The 12,634-nt window shown below is 41.6% G+C and overlaps 1 protein-coding gene across 1 annotated transcript in view; it reads right to left on the minus strand.

Annotated features, from left to right (window-relative positions):
* Positions 1-5,733: 5,733 nt before the first annotated feature.
* LOC139384852 (A disintegrin and metalloproteinase with thrombospondin motifs 7-like) overlaps positions 5,734-12,634 on the minus strand; it is a 154,068-nt gene continuing 147,167 nt past the window's right edge. The window contains exon 24 of the mRNA XM_071129747.1: positions 5,734-6,766. Within this exon, the coding sequence (XP_070985848.1) occupies positions 6,618-6,766 (149 nt within the window). The 3' untranslated portion in view covers positions 5,734-6,617. The remainder of the gene's footprint in view (positions 6,767-12,634) is intronic.

Raw genomic sequence — 12,634 nt, forward strand, 5'->3', positions numbered from 1 at the left:
TTATGAATGTTATCAATGGTATGAATGGTTCTGAATGTTATCAATGTCATGAATGGTTCTGAATGTTATCAATGGTATGAATGGTTCTGAATGTTATCAATGTCATGAATGGTTCTGAATGCTATCAATGTCATGAATGGTTCTGAATGTTATCAATGGTTATGAATGTTATCAATGGTATGAATGGTTCTGAATGCTATCAATGGTTATGAATGTTATCAATGGTATGAATGGTTCTGAATGTTATCAATGGTTATGAATGTTATCAATGGTATGAATGGTTCTGAATGCTATCAATGTCATGGATGGTTCTGAATGTTATCAATGTCATGAATGGTTCTGAATGTTATCAATGTTATGAATGGTTCTGAATATTATGAATGGTTATGAATGTTATCAATGGTTATGAATGTTATGAATGGTTCTGAATGTTATCAATGTTATGAATGGTTATGAATGTTATCAATGGTTATGAATGGTTATGAATGTTATCAATGTTATGAATGGTTATGAATGTTATCAGTGATTCTGAATGGTTCTGAATGTTATGAATGGTTATGAATGGTTATGAATGTTATCAATGTTATGAATGGTTATGAATGTTATCAGTGGTTATGAATGGTTATGAATGTTGTCAGTGATATGAATGGTTATGAATGTTATCAATGGTTATGAATGGTTATGAATGTTATCAATGGTTCTGAATGGTTATGAATGTTATCAATGGTTCTGAATGGTTCTGAATGTTATCAATGTCATAAATGGTTCTGAATGTTATCAATGTTATGAATGGTTCTGAATGTTATCAATGGTATGAATGGTTCTGAATGTTATCAATGTCATGAATGGTTCTGAATGCTATCAATGTCATGAATGGTTCTGAATGTTATCAATGGTTATGAATGTTATCAATGGTATGAATGGTTCTGAATGCTATCAATGGTTATGAATGTTATCAATGGTATGAATGGTTCTGAATGTTATCAATGGTTATGAATGTTATCAATGGTATGAATGGTTCTGAATGTTATCAATGTTATGAATGGTTCTGAATGCTATCAATGTCATGAATGGTTCTGAATGTTATCAATGTCATGAATGGTTCTGAATGTTATCAATGTTATGAATGGTTCTGAATATTATGAATGGTTATGAATGTTATCAATGGTTATGAATGTTATGAATGGTTCTGAATGTTATCAATGTTATGAATGGTTATGAATGTTATCAATGGTTATGAATGGTTATGAATGTTATCAATGTTATCAATGTTATGAATGGTTATGAATGTTATCAGTGATTCTGAATGGTTCTGAATGTTATGAATGGTTATGAATGGTTATGAATGTTATCAATGTTATGAATGGTTATGAATGTTATCAGTGGTTATGAATGGTTATGAATGTTGTCAATTATATGAATGGTTCTGAATGTTATCAATGGTTATGAATGGTTATGAATGTTATCAATGGTTCTGAATGGTTATGAATGTTATCAATGGTTCTGAATGGTTCTGAATGTTATCAATGTCATGAATGGTTCTGAATGTTATCAATGTTATGAATGGTTCTGAATGTTATCAATGTTATGAATGGTTCTGAATGTTATCAGTGGTTCTGAATGGTTCTGAATGTTATCAATGGTTATGAATGGTTATGAATGTTATCAGTAGTTCTGAATGGTTCTGAATGTTATCCCTCCCGGGTTGCGGGAATGTTATCCCTCCCGTGTGGTGCAGTGGTTTAAGGCACTGCATCTCAGTGCTAGCTGTGCCACCAGAGATTCTGGGATCGAGTCCAGACTCGGCACCCGGCCGCGACCGAGAGGCCCATGGGGCGGCGCACAATTGGCCCAGCGTTGTCCGGGTTAGGGAGGGTTAGGCAGTGCACGCTGACCAGGTCGCCAGGTGTACGGTGTTTCCTCTGGCACATTGGTGCGGCTGGCTTCTCGGTTGGATGGGCACTGTGTCAAGAAGCAGTGCGGCTAGGTTGGGTTGTGTTTCGGAGGACGCATGGCTCTCGACCTTCGCCTCTCCCGAGTCCGTACGGGAGTTAGAGCGATGAGACAAGACTGTAACTACCAATTGGATACCACGAAAATGGGCAGAAATTATTTTTTTTTTGAATGTTATCAATGGTTATGAATGCTTATCAAATAAAACTTTATTTGCCACATGCGCCGAATACAACAAGTGTAGACTTTACGGTGAAATGCTTACTTACTTATGCTATCAACGGTTGACAAACAAAATAACGGTTATTAGCTCATTTTCAAGGCTTTGTTACTGAAGAGAACTCACAAAACGACACCATGTGATTACAGAATGAAGCTGTTCATAGCAACAGTAAAAAAATAACTCTGAACTTAAGTATTGTAACATCTCAGAGGGGGCTCCTTCCATCAAAACTCCACCACTTCTTTACCTATCTAAATGATTGTTAATTGAAAAAGCGTAAATCACCCTCCAGTCCATGTGTCTGAGATAACGAAGGCTGGGTGGAAAAGAGTGTTTTTTTTATTTATATGGTGGACAAAGTTGGCTGTTGGCTGTCTTACAATGTAAATCTACTTTTAATTTGTCTGTCTGCATGTTGCAAGACACATGAAGGTGCAGTGAGATACCCGATGGGTTGGACGATCATTTTCTCATCAATCATCTTGAAAAACGTATACTTACGAAACTGTAAATCAACCAATCCTCCATCGTTAACCCAATGGAAAGGTCAGGTGCTTCATTATCTAAATGTTGAAAGTGCATGACCATGTGTGACAGAGAGAAACAAAATGGTGCAGTTTGGAGATGGAGGGTGTGAGCAGTTGGGTCCGGGCAGGGCTGATGTTGTGGGTGTTGGTGAGTGTCTTGTATGTTGTTGTTTGTAGTGTTACAGAAAAAGAAGAAAAGAAACTGGTCCATGAAAACCCTCAGCCAGTGTTTTACTTCCTCTGAGGACGTTGGCTTCTGCTCTGAATCGTCTCAAGTGAAAAGCTGCCTGCATAAAGAGTTTCAGATCTGTGACTTTCTCTGACTGGAGACATGAAATACTTGACAACCTGCCTCCCTGTAGCTTTGAATGGAAACACTTTACATGGATTATTCTTTTTAATCATAAAACACAGCAGAATAATGCATCAAACTGGGTTTTTATTTTCAAATGTTTTATTTGAAGTGGTATAAATACAAAATGTAAAGTACAAACATTTATGTTACAAAATAAACTATTGATGAACACAAAGAAGCATGACTAAATTGCTTTTGGAAGTGGATGGGTTTGAGTGCTGTTGAACATGCCGAGCATTGTTAAGAGGCAAGATGAAACAACAAAAGAGATCTTTCCCTGTGCCCTTTAGAGATGAATATACAAACGTTGTTTCACAAACAGTAGTATGCCACATACCCACTGCAGGAAAGCCTCTGGCAGCTACTCCGCCCTGGTTCTCACCATCAACCTCAGGTGGAAGTTCAGAGGTCAACCTCACCACAGCGCTTACAGATGGTGCCAATATAGCCCAGAGCATAGAATAACCTCTGTCCCACCACTACAGGAATGGGAAGCTGCTGGAAAAATATGACTGTACATAGAGGATACATCACTTATAAAGCAAAACATTTACAAGACTAATCATTCATCTGTCAGAACCTTGTGGTAAATCCTCATTTCCTCAGGTTGCATGACTAAAAGGATCCCTGAATCAGGAGTGATATAAACTGCTTCTGAGTCTTTAGAAACATAAAGGACTGCTGAAGATTTATCATCATTATCAACTCTAATGTGTATGGTCCAACTAAAAATGACATTTCAAAATCAAAAGTGACACATATACAGTATCTCTCAGTGGTCACAGATTTACAAAATAAACGAAATCGTAAAAAAAAGTGGTTAAAACAAAGGTGAATAAGAATAAAGGTCTCAGAGTTTAAACTACTGTAAGTATTGATGATTTATCAGAGCCGCGATGAGAAAACATATTGTTGTTTTTTAACAGAGTATCCTCAAAAACAAAGGAATTCTGAAAGAACTCATTTAAAAGCGAAACATTTGACAGGAAATTAATTCTTAGAACAATGTATCATCATTAGTAATAATTACACAGAGTGCATAAATTAGGGAGGCGGGTCAAGTGTTTGCATATTGCCTAAACAAAAAATGACAGCCACTCACTACATCAAAATGACAGAAGAAATACTCATTCTTGGAGGCATACAAAATGATTCATTCTAATTCATAAAAGCAATGCACTGATAACTTAAATGAGCAATTCATATATTCCTCCCTTGTGCTGTTGTTCTAAACCCTCTATGCCCTCCGTAATTCTCTGAGAATGGCTAAAAGTAACATGATTCTAATGATTCTATTCCCCTGTACACTGAACAACAATTCTCCCATTACTGTACATAAGGTCAAAACTGAATTCTACTGAGATTTAGAGACAAATACTAAAATGGAAGAGTTTAGACAAATACTAAAATGGCAGAATTTAGAGACAAATACTAAAATGTCAAATACTAAAACGGCATAATTTAGAGACAAATGCCTTAATGGAGGGCAGGATTCAAGTAGAAAAGGCACTGGTCAGCCAACACCTGACCTGACGGGGTTTGACGCTTGAGGACGCCTCTAGCACCAGGTTATTTTCGCAGCACCATTGTCAAAGAATTTGGCTTTTTTCATTTACTCACTTTATAAGCATTCATGAAACTGTAATTACACTACGTAGCTGCTTTATAAAGCATTGTTCACAAGTTGGGAACCAACTTGACAAGTGGTGTTGCTTATGCTACATGTACTAGTCGCTACATCAGCTGATATCAATACAAAGCATTGTACGAGCTACAAGGTAATCTGGTAGTTAACAAATGTGTAACAACTGTATGCTAAATCAGTACGCTGGTCCAGTCCACGTTGCTACTGGCTGAACCAGACATTTGACTAAACCACGTGTTCCAGTCCACGTTGCTACTGGCTGAACCAGACATATGACTAAACAACGTGTTCCAGTCCACGTTGCTACTGGCTGAACCAGACATATGACTAAACAGCGTGTTCCAGTCCACGTTGCTACTGGCTGAACCAGACATATGACTAAACAGCGTGTTCCAGTCCACGTTGCTACTGGCTGAACCAGACATATGACTAAACCACGTGTTCCAGTCCACGTTGCTACTGGCTGAACCAGACATATGACTAAACAGCGTGTTACAGTCCACGTTGCTACTGGCTGAACAAGACATATGACTAAACAACGTGTTCCAGTCCACGTTGCTACTGGCTGAACCAGACATATGACTAAACCACGTGTTCCAGTCCACGTTGCTACTGGCTGAACCAGACATATGACTAAACCACGTGTTCCAGTCCACGTTGCTACTGGCTGAACCAGACATATGACTAAACAACGTGTTCCAGTCCACGTTGCTACTGGCTGAACCAGACATATGACTAAACCACGTGTTCCAGTCCACGTTGCTACTGGCTGAACCAGACATATGACTAAACAACGTGTTCCAGTCCACGTTGCTACTGGCTGAACCAGACATATGACTAAACATTGTGTTCCAGTCCACGTTGCTACTGGCTGAACCAGACATATGACTAAACCACGTGTTACAGTCCACGTTGCTACTGGCTGAACAAGACATATGACTAAACAACGTGTTCCAGTCCACGTTGCTACTGGCTGAACCAGACATATGACTAAACCACGTGTTCCAGTCCACGTTGCTACTGGCTGAACCAGACATATGACTAAACAACGTGTTCCAGTCCATGTTGCTACTGGCTGAACCAGACATATGACTAAACAACGTGTTCCAGCTGCACCATTTCTCACAATCAAAACAGAATAACAGTTGGATCCATCAGAGAGAAAAGTGCAAACAAACACATACATCATTCTCTCAACAGTAGAGAGAGCAACAGCCATGTTTCTTCATTATACAGTTTGGAGGAATTTGTGTTGTGTCATGTGCTCCCATCCTACTATGTGTAAAATCATTTTTTGAGGAGTGCTTGATATAATTCTATTAGCACCTTTGGGACTATTCCATTGGTTCCATTATACCAGGCAAACGAATCAAGCACAGCTCAGGTATAGTTTTCCTACCACCCAGAATGTGGCTCTATCCCAACAGCACTGAGAAGATGTGACCCAGCAGCTCTGACCCAGCAGCCAGGACAGCAGGGTGAGAGTAGCTACCAATTTGACACTAGACCTGTATGAGAAATTGTGTGTGTATCCAGCTCAAGATTCACCCTTCAACGACAGATGGACAAGATGGATGCTGCAATTTTGCAGGTCCAGAGCTGCTACCTGATCATCTGTATGTGTTGTGTGTGTGTGTGTCCATGTCTGTGTGTGTTCATGTCTGTGTGTGTCCATGTCTGTGTGTGTCCATGTCTGTGTGTGTCCATGTCTGTGCGTGTCCATGTCTGTGCGTGTCCATGTCTGTGCGTGTCCATGTCTGTGCGTGTCCATGTCTGTGCGTGTCCATGTCTGTGCGTGTCCATGTCCGTGCGTGTCCATGTCTGTGCTTGTCCATGTCTGTGTGTGTCCATGTCTGTGCGTGTGAGAGTGTAAGAGTGTGGGTGACCGTGTCCACCCTATATTGATCGCTGACCTCAGCGACGGGACGTGCGCTCGTTGCCACGGGAACGCCGGCCACAGGTCTTGCAGCACTGTGTCCGCACGGCGGGCAGGTGGCATCGGCCAAGCCACTGGAGGGTCTGACAGAAACGGAACGTGAGGCGGTCACGAAGACACGTGAGCCCTGAGAGAGAGAGAGACACAGAGACACAGAGGCACAGAGAGAGTTATCTGTGAGACAATTCTGTATAATAAGGACACCAACAGCTTCTGCATAACTAAGTTCCCTTAATAGAAAAGATAATTGCTACATATGCCCTATAGAGACTGTGAACCAAGTCAGACTTTGTACTATAAAGAATGGATTTTAAAAGTTGAATAACAACACACCAGGACCACTGAGCCCCTTAAGTTCAAAGGTCACTGCTCAGATGGCTCATAGGCATTCCTGCTCATGCTCTATTACCCTGTGCTCACAGAGGCGCGCTAACGAGGCTCACAGAGGTGCGCTAACAAAGGCTCACAGAGGCGCCTAACGAGGCTAACAGAGGTGCGCTAACGAGGCTAACAGAGGCGCACTAATGAGGCTAACAGAGGCGCGCTAATGAGGCTAACAGAGGTACGCTAATGAGGCTAACAGAGGCGCTAATGAGGCTAACAGAGGCACGCTAATGAGGCTCACAGAGGCACGCTAATGAGGCTAACAGAGGCGCACTAACAAGGCTCACAGAGGAGCACTAACAAGGCTCACAGAGGAGCACTAACAAGGCTCACAGAGGCGCGCTAACAAGGCTCACAGAGGCGTGCTAACGAGGGTTGTTTGTGTTATGAATGCTTGACAGGCTCCTTCAGGTCAGGGCACTGGGATGTCTGAATTCAACAGAGATGTGCACCATGGGGACAACAACTTAAAGCAATCTGAAAGGCACAGCTTTACAGCAATACAAAAGCACAGACACTAGCAACACTCATTAGATACAATATGTCAGAGTCATGGTTCACATTACATGTGTGGTGAGAATGTAACTATGTGATTGTGAAATAACCAAAATGCAAGCATGGTTTTCTCATATAGGGAAAGCTGAGAGGGACTTAACAGCATGACAACGACTTGCTACAGCCACAAATACGACTAGTGAAGCAGCACATGGTTCTCACATTACATGGATGTCATAAGAGTATGATGGAATGACACAACGAAACATGTCTTCATGATAACGGGATTGCTTCATTATAATGGAATTTGCTCAAGGCACAATAATATTATAATGACATTTCACAAGTTACACAATGAGAAACATCATCATCGTCGCAGCCAAATCAGCTATTGTGCATTTTACAAGGTGATGAGGAGTTTTCCTAATATTTCATCACTAATGGTCACAGACCTCCTTTGAGGAGTTAACCAGTCATCCAAGGTCACTTAAACAAGGTATAGCTAGTATGAGACGCTAACGATGCCAAATCACTATCATCTGTATGCATGACGTAATTAAGACAAATCCTATGCTAAAATATACATGTAAAGCATATAGGGGCCTGATCTGAGACAGAGAGAAAGGGGAAATTAAAGTCTGCTGAGGCCTCAGGGCTGGAATGTACCAGATCTTAGTGATAGTAGTGAGTGTTGCTGACGATGTCCATTCTGACCGAGCAATACAGATCCTTTCAACAAAAACAGACAAATGAAAGACATTTATGAGACATTAAAAGTGATGAAGAACAATATGGTTATGCGCTATATGTCCACATTCATCTGTGCTTTGGAAGGGAGATCAACCCTGTATGATTTTAACTTAGTAGAGTATATCTTCAGATCAAATCATATCTCGCTGTCAATGGGAAATTTAGACAAATACTGTATAATTAAAACATTTCAAATAATTCCCCTGAGAAATCCCAGATAAAAAAAATATAATGTGGGGTTTAATAAACAGATAATATCCCCATCGGGTGCAAAATGATAAAGCTTGTGACTGTAGATAACCTTCTGTAATGGATGAAAACGTTTTCAGCGCCTGCAGATGTATTATGGGAATGATAGATTGAAGCCACGGTTGCCGAGGGAAAATGAGGGCAGAAGTTCTTTCAAATATTTATCCTCTCGCAGCACCATTAAAGCACATCAGTGAATATGAAATGGAAAAAGGAATACATTATTCAATTAATAAAACATTGCCAGAGGATTATTGAGAACGAACAGAAATAAAAACAATAATGAGCTACACTGTGCTCTCAAGCGGTCCTGAAGAGGCTCTCTTTTCCAGTCTACAGTAAGATTTATCTTTCATTTCTTTCAACTGATAATGCAAGGCCAGGTCTTAGTGATTAGAATCACAATGAAAATTGAAGACAGTTGTTGTGGATTAGTTACTTGAAATAGCAATATATTACATATTACATACTTTACAATATTACTTTGAATAGAAAGTAAAGCATTATATTACTAGTGACTCATAAAAATGTATCAGATTACCTAACACGCTACCTTTGTAACATTATCCCCAACAAGGATATGTCCTTAGAAGTAGAGACGAGGATGTTGAGTTATTGGGAGATTGTGCATGATCGATCTGCTTGAAACCAGAAGCGAGAGCCCGCTCGGGGCTCGCCTCCCCGCCTCACCGGGTAAGTGAAAAAACGATAAGAGTAGTGGTATTTCACCGGCGGCCGGGGCCTCCCACTTATTCTACACCTCTCATGTCTCTTCACAGTGCCAGACTAGAGTCAAGCTCAACAGGGTCTTCTTTCCCCGCTGATTCCGCCAAGCCCGTTCCCTTGGCTGTGGTTTCGCTAGATAGTAGGTAGGGACAGTGGGATCGCCTCTTGCATTAAAAAGAGAAATGTAATTGAAAAATGAATCGTAAGCGATGGAGTTGTCTTCTTGAGTGCTACATGAACATTGTGATGAATCTGTAACCAATTCGGTTTAAATTGCCAACTAAAAACAAGGCCAGCAATGATGGGAAAGTGCAATGGAATGAATCTATCATAAGCTATTATAATACAGTTAAGAACTCTTCACAGGACCATTCTGTAACAAAGTCAAGTTGAGATGGTCTTGAGCTCTACCGTACACAAAGAGAGATCTCAGCAGTTTTTCAGTGTTCACCATAGTCTGTTAAAACCAAACTCTCAGCATCTGTATTAGAAATTACTTCATTGTTCCACTGCCTTTATCATCCCACTGCAGGGGAGTGGAGGGAAGGATTTAACTGAAGCCTTCCTCTTCTGTTCTCTGCCTCATTCTCCTAAACCTCAAGTGGTGCTCTGGGGGCAGGACTGCCTGAGAACCAGGAGCTGAGAGGAAGGTGAGTCTCGGTAAGCTAGTGTAGCAACAGAGGAAGGTGAGTCTGGGTGAGCTAGCATAGAGATTGGAAGGAAGGTGAGTCTGGGTGGGTTAGCATAGCGACTGAGAGGAAGGTGAGTCTGGGTGAGTTAGCATAGCGACTGAGAGGAAGGTGAGTCTGGGTGAGTTAGCGTAGCGACTGAGAGGAAGGTGAGTCTGTGTGAGTTAGCATAGTGACTGAGAGGAAGGTGAGTCTGGGTGAGTTAGCATAGCGACTGAAAGGAAGGTGAGTCTGGGTGAGTTAGCGTAGCGACTGAGAGGAAGGTGAGTCTGGGTGAGTTAGCGTAGCAACTGAGAGGAAGGTGAGTCTGGGTGAGTTAGCGTAGCGACTGAGAGGAAGGTGAGTCTGGGTGAGTTAGCGTAGTAACTGAGAGGAAGGTGAGTCTGGGTGAGTTAGCGTAGCGACTGAGAGGAAGGTGAGTCTGGGTGAGTTAGCGTAGCAACTGAGAGGAAGGTGAGTCTGGGCAAGTTAGCGTAGCGACTGAGAGGAAGGTGAGTCTGGGTGAGTTAGCGTAGCAACTGAGAGGAAGGTGAGCCTGGGCAAGTTAGCGTAGCGACTGAGAGGATGGTGAGTCTGGGTGAGTTTTTAAAATATATATTTTTTTACCCCTTTTTCTCCCCAATTTCAAATCAAACTTTATTTGTCACATGCACCAAATACAACAAGTGTAGACTTTTCCATGAAATGCTTACTTACAAGCCCTTAACCAACAGTGCAGTTCAAGAAGAATAAAATATTTACCAAGTAGACTAAACTAAAAAGTAATAGTAAAAAGTAACACAATAAGAATAACAATAACGAGGCTATATACAGTGGAAGGTGAGTCCGGATGAGCTAGAGTAGCAACAGAGGAAGGTGAGTTCGGATGAGTTAGAGTAGCGACTGGGAGGAAGGTGAGTCCGGATGAGCTAGAGTAGCAACAGAGGAAGGTGAGTTGCTGCAGGTGCTGAATAAAAACAAGACATAATCCTGTGAATAAAAGCAGACAGGATACGCACATACACAAACAGTCACCGAGAAGCAAAGCTGTATTTTTAACCATGACTCACCTTTGTCAGCAGCAATTGGCGTGGAGGTATCCTGTCTACAGTGTGCTTTAAGTGTGCTCAAAGCTTCCTTCTCCAGTCAAATTCTAATATTGCTGTAAAGCTAGGTAGCAAGACCCCCCAGAGAGCTGGGTTGTTATCACAGTAAACCCAGGAAGTGCATTAGAAATTGAAATAAATATGCCTTTCTTGGCACATACCATTTGCTGAAACTATTCTAGGAACTGGAGTCATTTGTAATGCTGAGATTCCAACATCACTGCCACCCTGAGTTGACTCCTTGTTTAAATCATAGAGTCCAGGGAAATATTTTGTACATTTCACCAAATATCTCACAACAAGCAAATCTCATTGCAGACTAATTAGCTAGAGGAGCCATGTTTTTTTCCCTCACTGGACAGCTGGTAAGTACGTTTCAAGTTTGGAAATCTAACCCACCAGAGCCCAACAGCAAGAACATTCAGGACAAAATATACAAAACATATACAAACAATAACCAGCAATGAAGTGGTGGTATACGAACATATCAGCGTCTCATGAATCTGAATCATGGTAGATGAGTGGTGGTAGATCTTAAATGGGGAATTCTAGGTAAATGTCAAGGTCAAGATAGTAGTCAAGGGGGAGATTGTGGCTGTAGTAGTTAGTATATTCTGTTCCCATATGGTTTCCTCAGCCAGCTTCACAATACACAGTGATAGGAATAAAGAAAACACAGTATATTGTGAAGCGAGATCGACTGAAGCATGTGGGACAGAATATGCCGGCTGCAGGCTTTCTATCTATCTACTCTGACACACATCCAAGACATACAATATACAGTACTTTATTCCATTTTAAAATGATGAATATCTAACAAATCACAAAAACATACAAAGAGCATCTTGCTCTAATAAAACAGTATACAGCCAATCTTGAGCTAATAAACAGCGAGATGAACTCCGGTTGTTCACACTTCTACAAGTTAGGAACAAGAACATTATTGTGTCAAATGTTCCAACTAAGACGGCACCACACAACACTTCCACATACAGTAATCCTCCTACTGTACTTCATCATTGAACAGACATGGGTGCACGCAAAGTACTTAACAATCCGCCTCAGTGTTTTTCGCCCCTACTGTAGCTGGGGGCTGGAAGACAAGCCATGGCTTGAGAGCATTCAGTCAAGTCCACTACCCTCCTGTCTTAACCAGCTCCACCACAGAGGGTTCAGTCGAGTCCACTACCCTCCTGTCTTAACCAGCTCCACCACAGAGGGTTCAGTCAAGTCCACTACCCTCCTGTCTTAACCAGCTCCACCACAGAGGGTTCAGTCAAGTCCACTACCCTCCTGTCTTAACCAGCTCCACCACAGAGGGTTCAGTCGAGTCCACTACCCTCCTGTCTTAACCAGCTCCACCACAGAGGGTTCAGTCGAGTCCACTACCCTCCTGTCTTAACCAGCTCCACCACAGAGGGTTCAGTCAGGTCCACTATCCTCCTGTCTTAACCAGCTCCACCACAGGGGGTTCAGTCGAGTCCACTACCCTCCTGTCTTAACCAGCTCCACCACAGAGAAACCAATTCATCTCTCAGTCCTCAGAAGCTTCTGTCAGCGCAACATAATTTCCATTTGCTGCCCCAGATCACAGAGCGCCCTAACATCACAGGGGTC

The sequence above is a fragment of the Oncorhynchus clarkii genome, chromosome 26, assembly GCF_045791955.1.
Source record: "Oncorhynchus clarkii lewisi isolate Uvic-CL-2024 chromosome 26, UVic_Ocla_1.0, whole genome shotgun sequence".
In the NCBI taxonomy this organism is placed as follows: Eukaryota; Metazoa; Chordata; class Actinopteri; order Salmoniformes; family Salmonidae; genus Oncorhynchus; species Oncorhynchus clarkii.